Source organism: Callorhinus ursinus, unplaced genomic scaffold, assembly GCF_003265705.2.
Source record: "Callorhinus ursinus isolate GAN/ISIS: 27379988/994484 unplaced genomic scaffold, GSC_fseal_2.0 scaffold3, whole genome shotgun sequence".
NCBI classification, from domain to species: Eukaryota; Metazoa; Chordata; class Mammalia; order Carnivora; family Otariidae; genus Callorhinus; species Callorhinus ursinus.
Genome location: NW_027397065.1, coordinates 66,610,161 through 66,633,647, shown reverse-complemented (window position 1 = coordinate 66,633,647; position 23,487 = coordinate 66,610,161). Strand labels below are relative to the sequence as shown.

Sequence of the window (23,487 nt, the reverse complement as noted above, 5' to 3'; positions counted from 1 at the left end):
CATTCTGCAACCTGCCTTCCATGAATTCATCTAATCAAATTCACACATTATTGAGACAAATGCACCTCCTGTTAACGGACATTTGCTTGATGGTCTTTTCCGATTGATGGCAGTTTTAAATTTCTGCTTTATTCAATGAGTTCCTTTAATCCATATAAGTAAAATGGGGCTAACAATAGTATCTGTTTCATAAGGTTGTTGAGAGGATTCAATGACCCAACATAAAGTGGATGACATAGAGTAAAGGTGCAAAAATGTTAATGTTTGTGACTTTTTAGCGATATTAATATTATTACTATTTCGTAAGAACTAAACAGGGATTGTTGTTTCTGAATTAATCAGGTGAGTTAAAGCTTATGTCCTTGTCTGTGCTCAACTTATTCTAATTCAGCAAACTGTAGTAGCCTCTTTGATTCTGCGATGTAGACAGGCACAGGTGGCCAGGGAATAAAAGACACTGAAATCTCTGAAGTTCATCATGATCCCCACTTTACAGGTGAGGAAGCAGAGGTTTAGGAGGGTGAGTCTCAAGACACAATGCAACCCAACTCCTGATGCCCCATTTAAGGTGCTTTCCCTTCTCTCTACCAACGTGGTGCATAAACATGGCAAGGAGATCCCCGTTTCCTTGGCCCTTTACCTGTGTCCGAGCTCATGGGCAATTGTGAAAGCCAGAGGGAGTCCAGAGTCTTCATTGATGTTACAACTCCGGTGAGGTTGGCACATTCCCGACAGGTGGGACAGACCCAAAGTCTCACAGGGGCGATTGACACCAGCACAGATGTCTTTTCTGGAAGCAGAGAACAGAGATGCATAGGCTCCCAAAGAAACATCTGAAAAAAACCCTTCTGGAAAAAATATGGGTAGTAATTCACATTCGATGTGGTCCGGGAAGCATGAATCAAATTGTTTTTAAAAGTCCATATGAATATAGCGGGGCAATTCTGAATTCATTAGATTATTCTGATTTCACCTCTTAATTACTGAATCTCACTAACACTTAAAAAATGTGCGAAAATATGACAAATGTTTTATTCTGAGTTGCTTCTGCCCTTAATCCCAGGAGGCCAAATTACACTGTTTGGACCAAAAGACAAGGATTTGATGGAAAATTAAAGATTATTTGAACTTTTATATAGAGAAAGGACAACCAGCAGTGGCTGAAGGTGTTCAAATATGAAACCCCTTTTTGGTCTTTCTGAGGTCTGTGCTCAAAATTCATCTGAGAACTTTTGCTTATTCATGAAAAAGGCAATTGGTCTCATCAATCCATCCGGAGCTCAAATCAGTTGTCTCTCCAGCCCCACTACCCTAACAACATTGCATATGGGAGGGAAATGCACATGCAAAAAAAGACTCCTGGGATCTCAAAAAATACTGGATATAGTCCTTAAATGTAAAATGTGCTCCCATATGTTTGTGGGGATTATTTCAGTCATTGATAAGAGTTAACTAGTCCTTTGGTTTTCTTCAAGAAGAGCTCTCTGCCGAGAATAAGTAACACAAACGCCAACAAGGCTCTGAGCTTCAGTTAGTTACAGACCTTCAACTCACCGGGCAACACATGGTCTGTTTTTTTGTTTCCACTGGGCCACGGAAAAGATCGAGCCTCTGAAAACTCCTGTGAGTCCTCAGTCGTCCAGGAGACAATGGTCGGGACAGTGGGAGAGGACAGAGGGCAGCCCCCATCTCAGGGCATGCCAGCTGGTCTGGTCTCCACGTTAATAGCAATGGTTGCTGGGCGGTTTGGTGTTGGAGAGCTGGACTGGATCATGCAGCCCAATCATTCTAAATAATTGCTGGGTCTGTGGGAGGACCAAGCAAACGCTGTACTGCCCCTACTGCAACATGTACTTGTCACTATTTCTTTTTTTTTTTTTTAAGTCTAGGCCCGCATGGAGCTGCTGGGAAAAGATGATTGGTGTCTCCTGCTAACCCACTGGTTTTCTCATTGTGATGGGACAGGAGTCAGGTCCATTAATTAATTGTTTGCTGAGTGCCTACTATGTATCCAGCACTAAAGAGGACAAAAGGGGGTAATAAAAGAAATGTATAGGAATGTGAGTCTTCCAGGGCAGGAGTTTACGCTCCCCAAAGCAGATTAGCTCTACCTCTACCACACGCTGGGAGCAGGATAAGAGAAAATACGCCCTGGTATGCAGCTACGGGTCCCACTTCATTAGGTACATTCAAGCCAAATATACTTTCTCCTCAATGCAACTCTGCAGAAAGCCTGTGGAAGTGAATCTCATCCCAGGCCTCCAGAGGCAAGTCTTATACCTCCCTCCCTGGTCCGGCTGGTTTCTTCAGAACAGAGGTTCCCAGAAGGGGTTGATTTGGCTCCCCACCCACTCCTAGAGGACATGTGGCAGTGTCTGGAGACTGTTTTGGTTGTCACACTTGGAGGAGGGTGCTACTGGCATCTTCTGGACAGAGGCTTCCACGCACAGGACAGCCCTTCACAACAAAGAATTAACCGACCCAAAATGTCTGTGATGCCAAGGGTGAGAAATCCTGTTTTCGAATTTGAAATACCCTCCACTGTTTAGGAGCTGGTGAGGTTCATCATACAGTGAAACCAGGCCCTTGTTCCAAAGAAGAAAAATTATCATAATAATAAGAGAGCAGATCCTTCATATCTTTATGGGTAAGAGTTAAGAGTATAAACTATTAGGGTCCAACTGCCTGGATTTAAGTCCCAGTTGCACCTGTTACCAGCAATGAGATTTGGGGCAAGTGACCTAACCAAACCTCAGTTTCACCCTCTGTAAAATGGGAATGGCTGATGGCAGTCAACGACCAGGGTTGCTGTGGAGGTTAAATGGAATGATGCTTGTTCTAACAGATGTAGCACAGTGCTACATCAAACACTCCCCAAATGCCAGCTCTTATCAACTCACTCATTTCTTCATGTGAGAAGGAGAGAAGAAATGATTTGTGCTTTCAGGGCAAGAAGAGAGGTGGAGCTGACACAGCTTCCAGCGGTGGCCCCAAAGCCAGGGTTATTCCCTACAGATAAGTCCTGCCTCGACTGAGCTCTTTTCCTGGCTTCTTGCCCAGGTCCTCAGGGTTTCCTGCCCGCTTGCTCGCTCCCCAGAGCCCCTGTGCTTACATTCCCTACTCACATTAACCTACCTCCCAGGGGAACTACTGATGTCACAGGTCCCAATATGAGCCTAATGTAATAGGTTTATGTCACAGACTTCCTTTGGAAATTGTTGGCATTCAACCAACACTTTGATACTTTCACTCAAAAGAAGGATTCTGATGGTTGGAGTGAAGGCCGGTTATCATCCTTTGCAGGCCGTCACGTGCACTGGGATACCAAAGGGACAGATGACAGGCCAAAATGTTCAGGAGCAGCCTGTCCCCCCAGGGAGAACATACACACAGGACCTTCCAGCGCCTGAGGTTCTCGGTGGCTGAAAAGCCAGGACAAGTGGCCTCTTCGAGGACACGTTCCTGGATTTCTTGATGTCTCTGAATCTGCACAGGGGTTCCCCATGAGAACTTACCTCCCCCATGAATGAAAGACCTTCATTTGTCTGGATTAAAATAGTGTTTGGTACACAGGAGGTATTCAACAAACATTTACTGAATCAATGAGCACACATAGCCTCCCTGAGCCTGGGTTGATCAGAAAAGTTCATTAGCCTTTCACAGCTATGAGTCCTAAAAGGTTGATGGTTTTTGTTAGCACCATAGGGTTTATCTGTAATCAGAACAAAATATTGTCTTCATGGGGGTAAAGGGAGACAAGTGTAAGCAAACAGCTCTGCCTATTCAGGGTGGGGACCTGCTGCCTATATTCTGTCTTCAACATCAGTCAGGGATAGGTTACCAGGAGGACTGATTTCTGTAGAGATAGTTGTATGTTTCTAAACTGGAGGAAAATGTTTGAAAATAAAAGAAAGGATAGGAAATCTCATGCTTAAGAGTTACAGTAGTCTTTAATGAGGATCTGCAAACATCTTCCTGATTGTTTATGGAGCTGCATGAAAAAGCCAATTTTAAAGATGAAATCATCGTTGGGATAGGAAAAAGCCCTGCAATTTGCCCGCAGATGCAGTTTATCATGGAGAGTTTTGCTACACACGTTTACTAACTGCCCCCTCACTGGTATGGGCATTGGGAGTCATCTGGTCACAGAAGCTACCTTTAAAAATGACTGAAAGCAGCAAAGAGTAGGCGATAATGCATAAGTCTGAATATGGGATAACTCTTTCACCCACTAGCCCCCCTATTTGCAGCCCCTGGCTTCCACGTAGTCCCCGGGGTACCTGGTGAGGAGGACAGCCACATCATGATGGGCCGGGTTGAGGTCACTCTTTGGATTGATGCTTTTCTGCCACTTACAGAAGCTGGACAGTGTCTTCTCTGCATGGTGGACGATTTTCAATCCTTGCTAGAGAAAGAAGAGGAAGAGACAGGCACAGCTGAGCTTCCCATGCTCAGGTCTCATCACACAAGTCCTCGGAAGCAGCCAGATGTGATGCGCTCTGGGTGGGTGCCTCAGACATCTATTTGGCAGGAGTTTGGCAGAGGGAAACTTACTCCCTGCTCTCAACACCATTACCCTCATGACTTTTATTAAAAGAACCTGAAGTCTGATTGCTGTTGCTAGGACTTGTAGTACTAGGTTGAATAATAGTGGCGAGAGTGGGCATCTTTGACATGTTCCTGATCTTAAGGGAAAGGCTCTCAGCTTTTCCCCATTGAAGATAATATTTGCTGTGGGTTTTTCATAGACGGATTTTATGAACTTGAGGAATGTTCCCTCTATCCCTATACTGTGAAGAGTTTTAATCAGGAAAGGATGCTGTGTTTTGTCAAATGCTTTTTCTGCATCAATTGAGAGGACCATATGGTTCTTCTCTCTCCTCTTATGTTCTATCACATTGATTTGCGAATGTTGAACCATCCTTGCATTCTGGGACTAAAATCCCACTTGGTCATGGTGGATGATCCTTTTAATGTATTGTTGGATCCTATTAGCTAGGATTTTGTTGGTGATTTTGGAATCCATATTCATCAGGGAGATCGCTCTGAAATTCTCCTTTTTGATGGGGTCTTTGCCTGGTTTGGGGATTAAGGTAATACTGGCCTCATAGAGATTCCTCAAAAAATTAAAAATAGAGCTACGCTATGACCCAGCAATTGCACTACTGGGTATTTACCCCAAAGACACAGATGTAGTGAAAAGAAGGGCCATATGCACCCCAATGTTCATAGCAGCAACGTCCACAATAGCCAAACTGTGGAAAGAGCAGAGATGCCCTTCAGCAGACGAATGGATAAAGAAGATGTGGTCCATATAGACAATGGAGTATTACTCAGCCATCAGAAAGGATGAATACCCAACTTTTACATCAACATGGATGGGGCTGGAGGGGATGATGCTAAGTGAAATAAGTCAAGCAGAGAAAGTCTATTATCATATGGTTTCACTTATTTGTGGAGCAGAAGGAAAAGCATGGAGGACATTAGGAGAAGGAAGGGAAACATGAAGGGGGGAAATCGGAGGGAGAGACGAACCATGAGAGACTATGGACTCCGAGAAACAAACGGAGGGTTTTAGAGGGGAGGGGGGTCAGGGGATGGGTTAGCCTGGTGATGGGTATTAAGGAGGGCACGTACTGCATGGAGCACTGGGTGTTATACGAAAACAATAAATTGTGGATCACTACATCAAAAACTGGTGATGTGCTGTATGGTGACTCACATAACCTAATAAAATAAAATTTTAAAAATAAAAGAACCTGAAGGACAGAAGTGCAGGATAGAAATTATCACTGGAACAAGTAGCCCTTGAAGAAAAATTAAAAATACATTGGCCAAGACCAACAGCTGTTCGAAGTTCCGTCTCTAGCAGCTCTCTGCTTCCTAAGCCAATACAATTCCAGAGAGGCATTTGTATTTCTAATTAAAAAAAATATATATTTTCAACAACAAGCTTCTTCCTTGCATGAGATCTCCTACAAGGCTGGGGTTGCACTCAGTGTTTCCTTGCCCATGGCTTCCATTTTGGTCTCACATCTGTGGGTGAAGGGCAGAGGGTGACATAATCTCTCCGGGCTTCTAACCCGTTAGGATCCCTGGTTGTCTGACAACAATTAGGATGCTGCGGTGGACATCTCCAGCCTGCAACTCCCAGGGCTCCTGAGTCACCCACTTGGCCACAGTTATAACTAGCGATGAAAGGAGAAGACATGTTCCAAATTAACTGCTGAACATCCGTCAAAGGAGGGAGAGGGATGATCAGCTCTAGGGGGACTCCAGCTTCATTTGAATTTCTAAAGGAGATACTCTTTTCACTTGCCCCATTTCTTTGGGGTCTCTCTATGGAGCTGTCCCTCATACAGGGTGGGTTCTACCTGGAGAATGACTACATCCACTGGCCCAATCTAATCTGAGTCTGTCACTCCGGCCTCAAACCAAGGAGTTCAGGACAATCTCTATGTGAAACTATGAACCTGCTTCTGTCTCATTCTGTATTTTGCTAAGGCCCACACCCCAAACAAACAAGACCCGAGAGGCTTCAGATGCCTATTAAAGGCACTTACAGGTCCCCCTCCTGCATGTTAATGAACCACCACAGACCACCTGCCTTTTACAAAAACACAAAAAGGTGGCTCATCATCACTCATGAAAACTCACCGAACTGCTGAGCATTATGAATTTAAATAGAATCAACAGACTTCACTATTTACTAATCCTCACTGTTTCATCATCCAGCAGAACGCTAGATGGTGGAGGAGGAAGAGGAGTTGTGGGGGGACTAGCCGGGCACAGGGGTCAGCCTCCTGTTCATCTCGTCAAGCGTAGTTAGAGTAATAGCCCTACCAGAGCCAACAGTCCCCACCCACCATAAAGAACTGGCAAGGGGCATAAAACAGGCATGGGAGGAAAGAGAAAGGAAAGGAAAGGAAGGAAAGAGAAGTAAATACAAAGGGAGTGAAGAAGGAAGGGAAAGGAAGGCAGTATTTCTTGATCATTTACTATGTGCCAGATACTTTCACATATATTCTTTCACTTAATTTAACTGCATCTTCCTGGCATTATTTCTAAAGAAAGCACTGTTATTTTCATGTTAAAATAAGAAGGAATTAAACCTCAGAGAAGTGAGAAGCTAGCTGAAGGTGATTCAGGCCAGATATTGAATCAAAGGCTCCAAGAACAAAGGCTCCTGGGAGAAGCATGCCTCCGGTGGGTAGCCAGCTTCATCAGGAGCCCGCCTCAGTTACAGCTCTTTCACACAGGAAGGCAGATCAGCAAACAAAGCGTCAACGGCGATTCGATTGTTTTGCGGTCTGTTTTCAACCCTACATCTCTTTGTTTGGTTGTGGGCTTTTGTTGTTTTATGTGTGTGAGTGAGGAAGTCTCTGAGAGAATACTCATGAATTAAAAAATAATACCATCTAGAATTATCCCAAAGAAAAAGAAATCCTTAGGCATAAGTCTAACAGAACAGGTGCAAGATCTGTATCGGGAAAATTACCAAATGCTGATGAAAGACGGGATCCTCAGTCTGAACTTCATACCTTACACAAATACTGACTCAGAATGGATCATAGATTTAAATGTAAAATGTAAAACTATAAAGCTTTTAGAAAAAAATCATAGGAGAAAATCTTGGGGACCTGGGGCTAGACAAAGAGTTCACAGACTTTACAGTAAGGACATGATCTATATAAGGGGAAACTGAAAAATTGGGCCCCGTTCAAAATTCAAAACTTTTCCTCTGAGAGAAACCTTCAAAGACAATGAAAAGATGATTCCAGAATGGAGGGCAATCTCTGTAAGACAAAGGACTCGGATCCAGAATACATAAAGATCTCTCAAAACTCAACAATAAAAACAACAAGAAAATAAGCAAACACGAAGTTTCTTCTCACCAAGGAGGATGGACAGATGACAAATAAGTATGTGAAGACGGGTTCAACATCCTTCGCCATCAGAGAATTGCAAGTTAAGACCACCGTGACCTATTACTACAGACATATCAGAATGAAGGCAACGAAAGACAGCGGCAGCACCCAAACAGTGGGGAGGACGGATGTGCTAAGCTGGTCGCTGGGACCAGGGCTGGTGAGGAAGGAAACGGGTACAGTCACTGCCGACATCGCTTGACAGTTTCTTTAAAATACGGAACAGGGGTTGCCATGATCTTGGGGTCCTGGGATCAAGCTCTGCATTGGGCTCCCTGTCCAGTGGGGAGCCTGCCTCTCCCTCTCCTTTTCCTCCTCCCCCTGCTCGTACTCTCTCCCTCTTTCTCAAATAAATAAAATATTTTAAAAATAAAATAAAATAAAGTAAAATGGAACAAATGCTTAAAGACACAGAATTTGGATGTTTCTTGAAGGAATTATGTTGAATGAAAACAATCCAGTCTCAAGAGATCACATACTCTATGATTTCACCTGTACACCATTCTTGAAAGGACACAATTACATAGAGAACAGACTAGCGCTTTCCAGGGGTTAGGCTGGTAGGCAGAAGGGAGGTACAAAAGGGTAGCATGAGGGGACTTGGTGATGAAACTGTTCTGTATTGCAGCAATAGTCACATAAATCTGTATGTATTAAAACTGCATAGAATGAAATGTACATACACACACACACACACACACACACACACACACACACACACCTCAATCAGTGCTGGTAAAACTGATGTGAAATCTCAATAAGGTAAGGGTCTCTACAAATATTAACTTTTCAGTTATGATATTGTACTACAGTTACGCCAGATGTTACCACCAGAAGATGGGGGAAGGATATAAGGGAACTCCTTGCACTATTTCTTTCAACTGCATGTGACTCTATAATTATTTCAAAACAAAAATACTTCTAAAATATCTTAAAAATAATAACTGGTCTGAATTAAGGCTCAAGGGTTGCAATAGAAAATCTTACACTGTACTTCTCAGTATGATTCTATGTGGGTTACTTACTACTTAATTTTATGTGAAATCCCATAGTTTTGAATCAAAGGGAAGCTTTCAATGGGTGACAGTGGGTAAGAAGAGCCCACACACTCAAATACTCACATACCCATACACTTCACACTCTCACACACCCACACAAAGGGTCAATTAAGCTCCCTGTCTAAATAGCCATAAATAGACAAACTTATTAGAGTTAAGGTGACCACACAGGTAGAGGCAGAGGGACCTTATTTTAGAATGTTCTTCATTGACTCACAAAGTCCCTGGTCAGGGCACACAGCTCAAGATGGGATGCTACCGGATCAGAAAAGCTCAATTTTTGCTTCGATATTGGCTGGACTCGCCATTTTGTAGGACTTACATATCAATCCATGAATGTTTGTTTAAAGAAAAGTGAATGTTTACAAACTTCCACTCTCTCCAGGACCTGAGCCAAATTCAGTGTCAGCAAGGACACCTCTTCATCATCCTGGGGTAAGCAGGGTCAGTTTTCCAGATGTTGCAGCAGGAACTCATGCCTCCAAGTTTCCCATCTTTACTAAGCCTATTTCCCTGAAGGGCCTTAGGTTTTATGCATCTAGTCTTCTCACTTTGACAGTGAGGAAATCCAGGCCAGAGAGGGGCACTACCTTAGCCAAGTCACACAGCAGGTGTTGGCAAAGCTGGGCTTTGATTCTAGGTTTTTAGTCCTAGTCTGGGATTAGTGGTTTCCAAACTGTTGAAGACTTCTCTAAACTCATTGCTTGGACAACTGGAACGATTTAGCAGTTAGCCAATGGATGACTATTGCTTATTTCTACTCCCCTAGGTCACACCCCCCCCCCCCAGGAAGGAGACAAACGCAGGAAGAGACCCTCCACTTCTCAGACACCCAGCTCTTCATCCCCCTCCTGCTCTCTGACTGCTTCTCAGGCTCCTTTACAGGCTCTTCTACTGCCCTTCTTTTGGCTCATTGCTTAGTTCACTCTCAATCACAGTCAGATTTGGGGAACTCATCTATATGCCGCTGACTCTCAAGTCTATAACTCATTCCAAATCTCTCCTAGAGTACAAGTCGTGCACTCAAATCTCTCGATAGGCACCTTCTAAATGGTACCACAAGAGCCCCCAAGTCAGCATCCCCAAAGTGCCCCCGCCCCCCAGTTATTAACCTGCTATTCTTCCTGCTTCCTCTTAGTTGAAGCACCAACAGCTTAGTGGTCTAATCTAGAAACACCAGGGTCCTCCTGTTGGTCCTCTCTCCCTCCACATCCTGCATCCCCATCTGTCCTCATGTGCTGCGAAGTCTCCCTCCCCTCCTCCATTTTTACTCCCAGCTGCCCGAGCTGAAACTCTCATCATTCCATGCCTGAGTTTATGCTCACATCATCTCATAACTGTCCTCCTTTCTTCCTTGTTCTTAAATCCATCCTCCATGCTGTTGCCAGGGTGATCTGGCCAAGACCAAAGTCTACCCACATCATGACCCAGGGCTCAAAACCCTTCAAAGTCTGACCTCCAGGAAGCTCTCCCTTCATCTGCAACCTCACAGTGTATGCTCCGGCAACATTCAAAAGGCTGATATTACCTTCCTCCCACACCCCACATGCCATATATCAGGCTCTTTTACCTTTCTTTTTTTTTGTAATATTTTCTTTATTTTAGAGAAAGAGAGACAGTGGGGAGAGGGGAAGAAGGGGAGGGAGAGAGAAAGGGAGAGAATCTCAAGCAGACTCCCTGCTGCGCACCGAGTCCGACGCGAGGCTCCATTTCATGACCCTGAGATCGTGACTTGAGCCGAAAGCAAGAGTCGGACGCTCAACCGACTGAGCCACCCAGACGCCCCTTCACCTTGCTTTCTTCAAGCTGCTCCTTTACCTAGAATGTCTTTCTTCCCACTTCTACCCCTTCAACCTATTCAGCATCCATTCTTTAAGACCCAATCTGAGCATTTCCAGCAGGTCTTCCCCAACCTCATTCTGGATTAGGTTCCCGCCAGTTTATCTTGTGCCCACCTGGCTCACAGCACTTGCTGCTCTGGGTTAAAATGATCAAACTGTATGCCTGTTTCCTCCTTAGCTCTTTCAGATCAAGGACTGAGGTTTATTCCCCTACTCATCTCAGGCACTGCCCAGAGCCTGGCTCACAGCAGGTATACACCCCACATTGAGGTTACACACCACCACCCCCCCCAACAAGGAATGGAGAAAAGGTGGAGACTACATCCCCTGTGCTGGACAAAAGAGCTGCCCCCACGGGGACAAGGTTTTGTGGTGAGTCAGTGAAGAGGCAAGATCTCCTGCGGATTAGAGAAGTGGAAGGCAAGGGGTCAGAAGCGTAAGAACGGAGCAACGAGCATCTGTAATAATAATTCTGGTGCCTGTAGGAGGAACCGCTGGGAGGCAGGTCCACATGGATCGCTCGTGTTTCTTCACATCATCTGAGCAAAGGCACTGACAGCTTTTGTCTCTTTCCAAGGATGTTGTGTAGAAACAGACTTGGAGTACAGAGTCAGTGTTCCCCTCCAGAGAAGAGGACAGATATCTTAGCTGTCCGGGGCAGGGGGCGGGGAGGCTAATGGCTCCCTCAGGGGCACAAGCTGACAGGTCTGCTCACAAGCACTTCGGAAGGGCTGATGTTTCCTTGTGTTGGGATTCCTCAGCCGAGATCAAGCCCACAACGTGCCCAGCATCCACCGGGGCTGTTCCCGTCACCCCGGTAAGGGGACAAGAGGGGCAGCTGCAGACATGAAGCTCGAGCCGTGTGTTGTGCTGTGAGGAAGAAAGTCCTCTTTCCCTGCCCGGAAGCCTCATGTCTTCTGCCAGCGTTGAGTCCAGGGACGCATGGCCGGAGAGCAGGTGAGCTCGCAGGGAGAACAAAATCTGAGACCCTTCATAGCTCGTGACGGTGATGAGGACGAGAAGGGAGAACAGAGACCCCAGGCAGGAGAGCAAGGTCGAGGCTGAACCGTCTACACACACGGGCCGGGTCTGCGAGGCTGTCCAGGTAAGCTGGCAGCAGGACGACTGGCAGAGGGAGTGAAGGAGAGGGAAAGGAGCTGAGAAGTAGATGGCAACAAAGGGGATTATTCTTCCCACATTCCATCATTCCCGCAAGAGCAATTCTGGAATAACCTGGGGGCTAGTCACTGAAGAGGAAAAAAAAAATGTTAGGGCCTGAAGGCTCCCCTCAAAATCTTCCCTACTGCTTTTGTCATTTTTTGTTTTTTGTTTTTTGTTTTTTACAAGGCAAGTGCACAATGAGCTAAGTTGCTGATCGTTTGTGGCTGGGTACCCTGCCCCTGTGTAGAACTTCCATGCACGATATGTGGCGCTTAACACAAGTTCAGTGACAGGGTCATCAGGATACCTTACTACTTTTCTACTAAATGTCATGACTCTGCCAAGAGGTTTTAAGTGAGCACAATTTTTCTGTGCCCTCTTGGCCTCTTAATCTCCAAGTCTCATAAAAGGTTAGTCCAGGAAACACTCGTTTATTTTCTTGCATGCCCTTGATCACAGAAGCCTCGAGAAGCATTAATTAGCTCTGCCTCAGTACCACATGCCCTGAGCATGCCCGAGTTGCAAAAGAACTTTAGGGAGGTCATGCTGGCTCACCGAATGTGGGGAGACTTGGACTACACATGTTCTACAAAGCACCCTCTTAATCATTTGAGCTTATCAAGACAAACCCCCATCCACACTGATTTCGCCCCCCCCCAAAAATAGCTTTCCCTTTTTGTTCTTTCACTGTTTTTTTCTCACCTCATTTTCTCAGGTGAGTTCAATTCACTCCCCACTTCCCCTTCCCTACTCATTTGGGTACATGACACCAAAGGATGGGAAGAAGACCTCAAGGAAATCAGCAACAGCTCACAGAAGCAGCCCCAAATGGGAGACAGGAAATGATTTTGCAAAATGTGGCTTTTGCTATAAATTGTTCTCTCTGGGTAAGCTCCCCTTATAATGAAAAAAAAAAATCTTGTATCGATTTCCTTGGGAATTGTTAGTAGCAGCTTGGGATTCAATGCAAAACCTGATTATTCTCTGCCAACCAGGCTTAGGTTCCTAGGAAGAAAAGAAATTGGACAGAGAAGAGAAAATAGTACAAAGTTTTACATGAAAACTAAAGAATAACTCATCTATCAGAGGAAAAGATTCTTTTTTTTTTCTTTAAAGATTTTATTTATTCACTTCAGAGAGAGAGAGAGAGAGAGAGAGAGAGAGCTAGCGCACAAGCAGTGAGGAGATGCAGAGGCAGAGGGAGAAGCAGACCCCCTGAGGAGCAGGGACCCCGATGCGGAGCTTGATTCCAGGACCCTGGGATCATGACCTGACCCAAAGGCAGATGCTTAACCAACTGAGCCACCCAGGTGCCCTATCAGAGGGAGAGATTCTTGATTTAAAAAAGTGATGAGTGTACAAATTGTTTGCCAATATTTTTGACACTTATCCTGAAAAAGCTACTATCATATGGGTTATTACAGACCTAAACACCTAGAGGGCAGGAGAAATCATCCCCCCGAGTTCCCAAAACTAACAGGTTTTTTAACTCCAGAGTCTTGCAAAAGGGAACCCAACATTAAATCACTCCCAGACCAAGAGGGAAATTCATTTTCTGTGCGAACAGTCACCATCTTCCTGCCTATCCGCCCTCCGGCTGCTGCTCCTTCAAGCCAGCCTGACACCCGCAGGCTCCACCCCAGACGGCACATCCGGCCTCATCCTAACTCACTCCCAGCCCTGTTTTTTCTGTATCCTATTCTTAAAAGAAGTCTCCAACTTAGGATCCTAATCTCGTCCTTCCTATTTTCTATTTTCCTTCAACAAATCTGCACAATTCTGTGCAATGAGCATACCAGCAACAGATTTACAAGGTTGTGGTAGGACCTTAGAGATGATGATGAGAAGTAACATTTACCCCCTGGTTTCTATGAGCCAGATACTACGCTAACTAATGCAGGAATTCACATGTCTGATTCTCACAGCAACCCTAGGAAGTAGATATGATTATCCCCATTTTACAAAAGGAAGAAACGGAGGCACAAACAGGTCAAAAAACTTACCAAATTTCCTATAGCTTGAAAGGGGAGGGACTAATGATACATCTGGAACTCTCCCTGATGTCAACTGCTCACAAGAGTTGGAAAGAGGAGAGTAATCTTATCCTTAACCTCTGACCCAAAAGGGGAACAGGGAGGCCATCGAATGAAATGGTCTAAAGCGGAAAGGGCTTGAGGCCAAGTCTGTGTCCAAGTCTTTGAGGGAGAATGAAATGTTCAAAGGACAGGTTTAGGGTCATAACAGGAAAATGAGAGCTTGATTCAGGGCTGGAGGGAGGCAGGATAGGAATGAGAGAGCACACTGCCTCATATCTGAAGCTACTCTTTGATTTTGTGGCCCATGATGTCTCAGTATGACTGACATGTCTTTCCAGTGCATGGTTTTGGGTACCTCAGTTTCCGCTGGTCTGAAATATGACCACCTCATCTTTGAGGAAGCCTCCAGGATGCTCCAAATTGAGTATCATGTCCAATTATATCCCGGTTTATTCTCAAAACATAATGAAAATCCATAGTGGTTTTTACATAGCAGTGACTGACAAACAAAAACTGTACTTTATGTATTAAGCAGAAAGTCTCTTGGACCCACCACAGGAAATGAAGTCCAAAATGATGTCAGCTGTCAGATGTGATTAGAATAAGAAAGACGGGGGTTGTAGAAAGGCATTATGGATGCGGCCTACCTCAGCATTCCCACCTCATGTCACTTTCCACGGAGCCCTAGAACTCTCTCTCTAGTGCCTTTCTCTCCATTTCATCCCTCAGTTTGGAACCACCCAGAGGCTCCCCTAGAATTAGATCCATATCCCCTTATTTGGACTCTATCCCTTTACAAGGCTTGTCATGACCATGGCCACTGCCAACCCTCACCTTCGCCCTCTGACTGCTGACTTCACATGCTCACTCTTTCCCTTATCTATTATGTACCAATAGGGCTAGGTGGGGAGCAACACCAGACCCAGCCTCTGTCTTTAAGTCTTGGATACTAATGAAGGGAAGTGCATCAAACAAACAGATGTTAAATTACAACTGTGATATGTGCTATGAAGGAGAAATGCACAGCACTGTGAAAGCATATGATAGAATCTTGCTGGGCATGAAGGTCAGGGAAGGCTTCCCCAGTGAACTGACCCTTGAGCCAATATCTGAAGGATTAAGGGGTCAACTGAGTGAAGACAAGAAGGAAGACAGTCTGGGCAACAAGACCAGTGGCAGGAGACACCATGAGGAGAAGGCTACTGCTCTATCCCAAAGGCAAGCGGGGCATGGTAAGAGATGAGAGAGGGAATCAGAAAAGCACGAGATGGCTTTAAACCAGGGGTGGGGGTCGGAGAATGGGTGCCAGGAGGGAGGGTATGATGGGATTACCATTTGGCTGCGATGAGAAAACGAGATTGAAAGGCATCCAGGTAGAAAAAGTAAACACAACTGTAGCCCAAGAAACAGAGGACTCTATCTTGAATTTAAGCGACAGAAATGCAGATGGTCAGACAAAATTGGCAACACCTACCGATGGACTGGATATGAGGGGTGGGAGAGGGAGGTGCTCTGGATGTCTTTGGATCTCTGGCTTCCTCCTCTGGAAGGGTGATGATGTCAGCACAGAGACCAGGAGGGCAACAAGACCAGGTGTGCATGGAGAGGGGCAGATGGGGACCCCCGATTCTCTCTCCTGCCTCCTGCAGAGTCCACTGTCTCTGTGCATGGCAAGGTTACTCAGCCTCCCGTCTGGGGGTTCATTATCAGTGATGTGTCCTCAGGTGTAAGATGCTAGTTTACATGCTCAAGCTGACTGTGCAGCTTCCTCTACCTGGAATGTCCTTCTTCACTAGTTAATTCCTTCTCATCCTCTAAAACCCAGCTTAGCCTTCCCTAGCCTGGGGCTCTTTTACTTTTTTTTATACTCAGGACAACTCAGTTTGAAATTTTCTATTTTGTGCTTGTGCACATCAGACTCTAAACATCTCAGAATCAGGAAATAAGACTTATATTCATATTTGTATCCTCAGAGGCCAACATAGTGTTTGATATACAGTTAATATAGAAAAATTGCACTCTCTTTTGATTTACAGATGGCAAAAAAAACAGTGTGTGCAGCAATGATGTCACTTCTTCAGAGTTACCTTCTGGATGAGTGCAAAGTGAGACTAGAACTCAGGTCTCCTTGCTCAAAGGAGGAGTCCCTCCCAATACCTCACACTGTACTTTCTGTCTCTGGCTGCTACCCTCATGTCAGTTAAGGCTGGGATCATTGTCACTCATTGTGGTCAAGGCTGCTCATTAGTCAAAGATGTGAAGAATAGCTTGAGTCATGATCTGGCAATCAAGAAAATGAGAATTGCAAATTGTAACTCTTTGATGAGACAGCAATTCTATTGTCAAATTATGGACCTTGTGTCACATGGAGGGAGATTCTATAAAAGTCTAAGATATTTGGCAAGTAAAAGGAAGGAAGCCATGTTTTTTGTTTTGTTTGGTTTTGTTTTTTAGCAAATCATTTGCATCTCTGCTCTTGCAAAATGAGAACAGGAAGAAGAAAAACAATATTATTGTGATGGAGTCAGAGAGGTAGGTGTCAATCAAATTCTTTCAAAGGATTCTGCTGAGGTTGCTTTTAGGCAACCAACTTGAACGATAGAAACATACGTAAGGTAGAAGAACCCACAGCGACACCTTCCCCGCCAAATACAGACAGGCCTATTAGGCGACCCACCTCAAAATACCCATAAGCCCTAGCTGACCAATGGGTCAACTGACACCCAGACACCAAAAAAGGAAAACTCCATATGTTCCCATTCGTCCTCACCTTCCTCCTTAACTACAGCCTCCACACTGCCTCCCGGCAGACAGCCTTTCCCCAGCTGTCCTGCCTGCTGCTCCCTGGCAGTGGGTTCAGTAGACTTCTATCCCTTTTGCTCTGTCTCAAGTCAATTCTTCCACCGCCCACGCTGCTGGCCTCCATCCAATTGAGTCACCCCACCTTTGGTGGCCTCCCCATCTGATCAGGAGACTTCCACAGTCTCCAAGGGCCATTGTTTCCTAGGGATGGAGAGATGTGGAGTTTTAAGGGGCCTGATCCATGGAAGGCACACTTTGAGGTCTGACTAGCACTACCATAGGGACTGCAGAGGGGAAAGTTTCTCCTTGGCTTTTTGTTTGTTTGTTTGTTTGAAAACCCTAAACTTCTACACATTTTGCAGTTATGCATGCATGTAAGAGAGATGATTATACAATGGTGGATATTTGTCTTCCAAAGTATCAAAGTATAACTTTTACAGAGCTAAAAACATAATTTTCATACAAATATATAGTGAGCATGTTAGGGATGTATTTAACTCATTGATAAGAAGATAGACAAGATGTCCAAGCTGGTTCAAAGGCAGATACAGGAAAGTGATGCCACTTTAGCTGGTGAAACTATAAAGAAGAATGCCGGAATCAGATCGCTAAATTTAGATACAAAATTAGTCAACAGACCAATAAAACCGCAACCTTCAGAGCTCTCTGCTAGATACAAATTATCTTCACCTCTTCGGGACAAAAATCATTTATTTGTACCCTGTCAGTTTTCTGCATCTTAATACCTAACTCTACTGTGTCTAGGACCTACTCAATAAGCACTTAAAAATCAGGCAAAATTGCATTCCCATAGAGTCAGATAGGTCATGTTAGACATTGAAAAGATACAGAGCTTTTGTGTTGCTTGGTTTCTAAGTTTTAGAAAACTTTTCATAACAAAAGGTTCACAGGAAGGAAAAATAATACAACCATCAGTATTCCAAGATACCCAAAGTATGCCTTGAGTGATTCGTTAAGTGGGGAATGGTAGGGGAGAGAAAAAGGAAAATGGATCCAGGCTCCAGATATGATTGTTTTTCAAGTCTTCTGATTGTGGAGGCCAGAAAACAGTAAATCCTGCCTCGAGCCTTTTGACCTCAGGTGTCTTGCAGAGGGAGACTTGAATGAGGCCATTCTTCACATATTTCAGCTGCTAGGTAAGGTGAGTAGTTTGCAAAGGCATTTCACCAGGTTGGCTGGTTCATTCCTTCACTGAATGTTACTTCATTCATTCACGTCCCAGGCACTGTGTTACGTGCTGGGGATACAGCCAAGAATAAAGAAGGAATTCACATTGTGATGGTGGCTAAGAGAAGAGTAAACAGGCAAGAGAAGAGTAAACAAATATACAGAAAAAGCAATGAGCTGTGAGAGAAGTACCAATAAAGGAAGTAAAGCTTATTCTGTGACGGAGAACAGCAAGTGGGGTTGGCTTCGAGTCAGCTGGTCACTGACACTTGTCTGGAGAGGCAGCATTTAAACAGAGATCTGACAGGTGCCAGAGAATGTGCCAACCATCAGTAGAGCCACGGAAGGGGTATTTCGGGCATCAGCAACCATAAGTTGCACAAGCCATGAGGCTGAAAAGGGCCATGCGTGTTCCAGAACCTACCTGAAGTCCAGGGAGTTCGAGGTGGGAAACAAGGCAGAGAGCAACATAAGGAAAGACCGGAAAGGGGGATGCAGGCATGATCATGAAGGTCTCGGCAGGGCACGGTAAAAATTTTTTATTTTGTTCTAAAAACAACAGAAAGCTATTTAACAGTTTTGTGCAGTGGAGCAACTCAATTTTCATTTAAGATTACCAGTCTAACTGCTACATGGAGAAAGGATTATGGAGGGCAAGTCTTAAAACAGGAAGACCATTTGGGAGTTCCCTGCAGTAAGATTACAATAAGGCCTAAGGCAACATAATGACTGTAGAGATGATGGACAGTGGGTGGTCTTGAGATGATCTTGAAGGTAGCATTGTGGGCCTTGCTGTTGAATGTGGACGATAAGAGGAGGAGGATTCAAGAATGACTCCTAGGCTTCTGCATGGTTAGCAAGACGGGTACCACAGAGGGCTGGAGCACGGGGGCAGGCAGAACTGAGATGATCCGGGCTGGGAGAAATCAAGAATGCCACGGTGGACTTACTGAGTTTGCACGTTTGGGTGGGCTCTGACACATTCAGGGTGAAATGGCAAGGAGGCGTCAGGACATGAGTCTGGAGTGCAAGGAAGCGGTCTGGGTTTGAAGAAGAAACTGCGTCTCAGCATGTAGAAGACATGTAAGTCTCTGCAAACAGATGACATTTCCAAGGGCAAAAGTACAGAGAGACAAGACAGCCCAGAGTTGAGGGGTATGTATTAATTAATTAACTAATATGCAAGAGGTAAATAAACAGGATAAAGTGTTCAACATTTCCATGTCCCTTTTAACTTTTACTGAAACCATGCAACCATTTTCTGATTTAGTCTTTTTCACCGTGGAACATTCTAAGTCACTGCTGTAAATCCGATTTGTGTGTTACCAGACTAAATGACTGCCAGGTGATTCCAATGATGTCTATCTCAGAAATGTTCTCCATCTCCCACTTGACAGCACAAAATTCCCAAGAAAATAATACAGAAATATCATTTTCCTTCTCAATAGGTTTCTAAACACCTTCCTGGTGCTCCCTTTCTTGTCCATCAGGAGCTGTCCTGTCAAGGAGGTAGGGAGTGTAAGAATACAGGTCAGAGGAGTGGAGAAAAACTACCCCTTACCTCTTCTTCTTCAAGTAGAATGAGCCGAACCACAACAATGTGAATTGCATTGCCAATGCTTGGGTTGTGGAACAACCCAGTGACCTAGAGTCGGAAATGGAAAACCATTAGCTCACATGAATAGGTAACAGACAAATGCCGGAGGAGGGGGGAAATAGCATGGTGATGCACTCAAAATAAATGTCATCTTAGAGGTCAGGAATTCTGGGGAGAGTACAAGGAAGAGTGAGAGACTCCCTGGCCAATCCACATTATGATACCCAAAGGCAACCTTTCCACGGTGACTGGCTGGCTGTCTGCTTGAGGGACTGGTGCCTTTCTTCTCTTTGACCCTTGCCCCGACCCAGGGTCTTTCTCTCTTTTATTATCAGTTCCGGAGGCAAATACTTTTCCCCATCTCGACAGGACTAACACTCTCTCTGGGGAGGCAGAAACATCAAGAATGAGAAAGGGAAGTCTGGAATCAGGGGTCATTAACTTTATTCCAGTTCTAACTACCTTCAGGAAATCATGTTCTAGTACTTTGCCTCAGTTTACTTATCTGTGCACTAATATAAATTGGTGAGATAAACTCATACTAAAAGGACTGAGTCACTTGAGAAATACCTAGTAGAAAATACGTGATAAATTCCAAATTCCCCTAGGATACACATTTTTAAGAGACAGACTAATTGGTCCTGAATTTCCAACCTTCCTCACTTAGGCAGGGAGTAGATTCATATATACATGTGAAAAGAACAAAAAAGGTCTCTCTTATTTTTGGAGGGTGACGCCTGTTCCCCAGCTGCCTCTCCTCACCCCACAGTCTGACTTACCATGTTCATGATGGTGAGGATATAGGACTCCACGCTGTCGCTCCCATGATACTCAATCATCTTCGTGTCAGCCACCACCAGCGTCTCCACCCATCGCTCTTTGCTGATGGAACGCCGCGACAGGCCTCTGCTGGGCCAGTGGTTCCTCTCCCACTTCTCTCGCTGTTGCTCCAGCTTCTGGGAGGTGGCAAGACCGTCTAAACATTAAACAGAAGACATGGGGCTAACGCTATGTATCTCTCATATACTACTCACCTATGTTTTAAAGATTCAAGGCCATAAGTTTAATTTATGTTTAACAGTGTAGGAACGCGATGTTCTTTTTTTTTTTTTTATTTGACAGAGAGAGAGAGAGCACAAGCAGACAGAGTGGCAGGCAGAGGAGGAGGGAGAAGCAGGCTTCCCGCAGAGCAGGGAGGCTGACTCGGGGCTCGATCCCAGGGCCCCGGGATCATGACCTGAACCGAAGACAGAAGCTTAACTGACTGAGCCACCCAGGCGCCCCAGAAATACAATGTTCTTATATATGTGTGTCTGAAATGGAAGAAGGGACCAATCTGAATGATTATGACCAAGATAACTGAAATCTGCCTCTTACAGGGATTCAAAGTACTTCTTTGAAATAATTACTACCTATTTCATTAAATAGGCCCCTCACTATTAAGAAGATGTTATAATCAAAACTGGGAACTTTTTCCTTTCCTCCCCCTCCTCTAAACTATTCAGTGCCTACTATATGCCAAGCAGTGTACAGGGTTTTAAAACACCGAGTTGTTTATCCTCATGAACATTTGAGGGACGTACTTCTATCTCTGTTTTGCACATGTGAAAATTAATGTTCAAAATACCTGGTTCAATAATTTCCCCAAAGTCACACAGCCCATAAGGTGCAGAAGATCCAGGGTTTTCTATGCCCTGGAGTCATGTGTTTTTCATATACACCACATTGTCTCCCGCCGAGTAAACATGCATACAGCTGGAGAACATGTAAGCTGGACAAGCTGCATACACTTCTAGAAGGTATGAAGGTAGAGTGGATACACTAATTTGCTCTGTAACCCTTCCCGCTGCCTCAGTTTCACTGTCTACGTGAAGTCAGAACACGCTGAGGAGTAGTTACCAAAAAAAATAAATAAATAAAATAAAAGAGAGAGAGACGTAATCATAAGTCTATAATTTCAAATTCATTTATTATGAGCTTTACTTGAAAATAATAAAGCCGCACTTTGATAAAATAACCAGGATTTTGTTAGCCTTGCAGGGAAGTCTTGTGAAGGTTTGCAGATGAGGAGATGGTTAGCCCCTCATCTGTCTGCGGGAGAACAACCTTCTACTTTCCTTCTCCACCGGCTTTACATGGATAAGTATGCCTTCCCTCAGAAATCTCCGGAGATGTTTTCAATGTGTTCTAACTCTGCACCCCACTTTTCCCCCCGTCTGTCACCCTCTTTTCAAAGCTCATGGGAACGATTCAGACTATGTTTCCAAATCTCTCTGTGCAAGCCAGGGAGCAAGCCACACTTGAGCCCACATGGGGCGTGTGTTCTGGAAGGGGTGTTAGCAGACCAGGCCAAGGAGAGGAATCCTGTCAACCCGCTTAGGTGTGATTTCCTTCTCTCAATCCCCCCCGTCCGTGCGGTGTGGGGGCGGACCTCCTCCAAGCGGCAGGGATCCTCAGTGCGCTCCCTGAGCCCCCTCCCTTGGCCATGTAGGCTCATCACCCACCCCCGCTCACAGAGGCTTTGGCCGGCTCCCTGCAGTTGGCACAGAGGGTGCGACAGCCCGTCCATAAAAGCAGGACCCTCCCGCCCCCCGCAGGCTGCAGCTGTGGGCGCCGCTCCACTCAGGCCTCAGGTGCCTACAGGTAGGAGCTGGTGGGAGGCTGGCTGGGGGGACGCTGCTGGGATAAAGTCCTTTCTTATCTCACGGCTTTGCCTCTACCCACCGCCCTCCACCTTTTATCTCAATGTCGGTCAGCAGAGTTTAAAGGAAAAAAACCAAAGATACCTTTAAAGCCCATCAAGTTATTTCCATTTTTCCAGCAAACAGTCAGGCAAGTTCTCAGTAAACAAAAGGGCAGGTAGGAGGAAATGTGGAAACGAGAATGCAGTCTGGTGAAGACATGTCAACCGAAGATTTCCTACAAGACCTACGCTAAGCACTTGCTAAAGGCCAGATCCTCGTGCTAATGAAAACGTCATCGGGCTTCAAGTAATTCCCAAGGTAGGGATGTCTGTTGTATTACGGACAGCGCCAGAAGCTTTGCAGCCGCGGTGGGATTCACTCCGGGCCCTGAGGGGACCGAGCAGGAAAAGATGATCGTACATATGTAGGCCGACTTTGTCAGGCTCTCTTGACGTCATCCCAGACTTAACAGAAGAAACGCTTCTGTTCAAAAAATTTTAGGCTGTACAAGAAGTCAGCCCCACGCATTTATCTCCAAAGGCCTGGTGACAAAGCCAGACAGTTCCTCAGGAGCAGGTGAGATGCCAACAATTCTAGAAAGCTCCCCCGACCCTGTCACCCCTCCCAACACACACAGGCTGTCTTAGTCCGCTCAGGCTGCCGTAGCAAAATACCATAGCTTAAACAAGAGAAATCTATTTTCTCACACAGTCCCTGAAGCTGTAAGTCCAAGATCAGATGGCAGCAAGTGCAGGCTCTGGCGAGGAGCTAGCAGGAGAACTGGCTCTCTTCCTGGCTGCAGATGGCCACCCTCCCACTATCTGTGAACATGGTTTTTCCTCACTGTGTGCACGTGGACAGATCTCTCTCTCATCCTCTTCTATGGCCACCCATCCTGTTGAATTAGGACCCCACCCTTATGACCTCATTTAACCTGAGTTACCTCCCCAAAGCCCTATGTCCATATACAGCCACACAGGGAGTTAGGGTCTCCACAGAGGAAATTTGGGAGGACACAACTCCGTCCATACACCACGCCACGCACACTGTTCAGAGATGCCTCTTCTGGGCTGGGGCAGCTTCTGCGCAGGCCTCACACCGAGAGCTTCCCACACTGCTGCGACTCCCTGCAGGCCTCACACCGAGAGCTTCCCACACTGCTGCGACTCCCTGCTCTTCAGGGGGCTTCCAG

General features: G+C 45.3%; 1 protein-coding gene across 4 annotated transcripts in view; it reads right to left on the bottom strand.

The window, feature by feature from the left end:
• Nucleotides 1-23,487, bottom strand: part of ADAMTS12 (ADAM metallopeptidase with thrombospondin type 1 motif 12) — a 297,469-nt gene that overhangs the window by 107,769 nt on the left and 166,213 nt on the right. For 3 of the 4 annotated variants that reach the window (XM_073891049.1, XM_073891050.1, XM_025867427.2), the window contains exons 4-7: nt 20,391-20,587; nt 19,576-19,659; nt 4,281-4,405; nt 641-790 (exon numbers count right to left, since the gene is read on the bottom strand). In XM_073891049.1, coding sequence (XP_073747150.1) covers nt 641-790; nt 4,281-4,405; nt 19,576-19,659; nt 20,391-20,587 — 556 coding nt within the window. Of the gene's footprint in view, nt 1-640; nt 791-4,280; nt 4,406-19,575; nt 19,660-20,390; nt 20,588-22,397; nt 22,709-23,487 lie in introns of those variants that run through there. The other variant, XM_073891051.1, reaches the window with a different exon arrangement.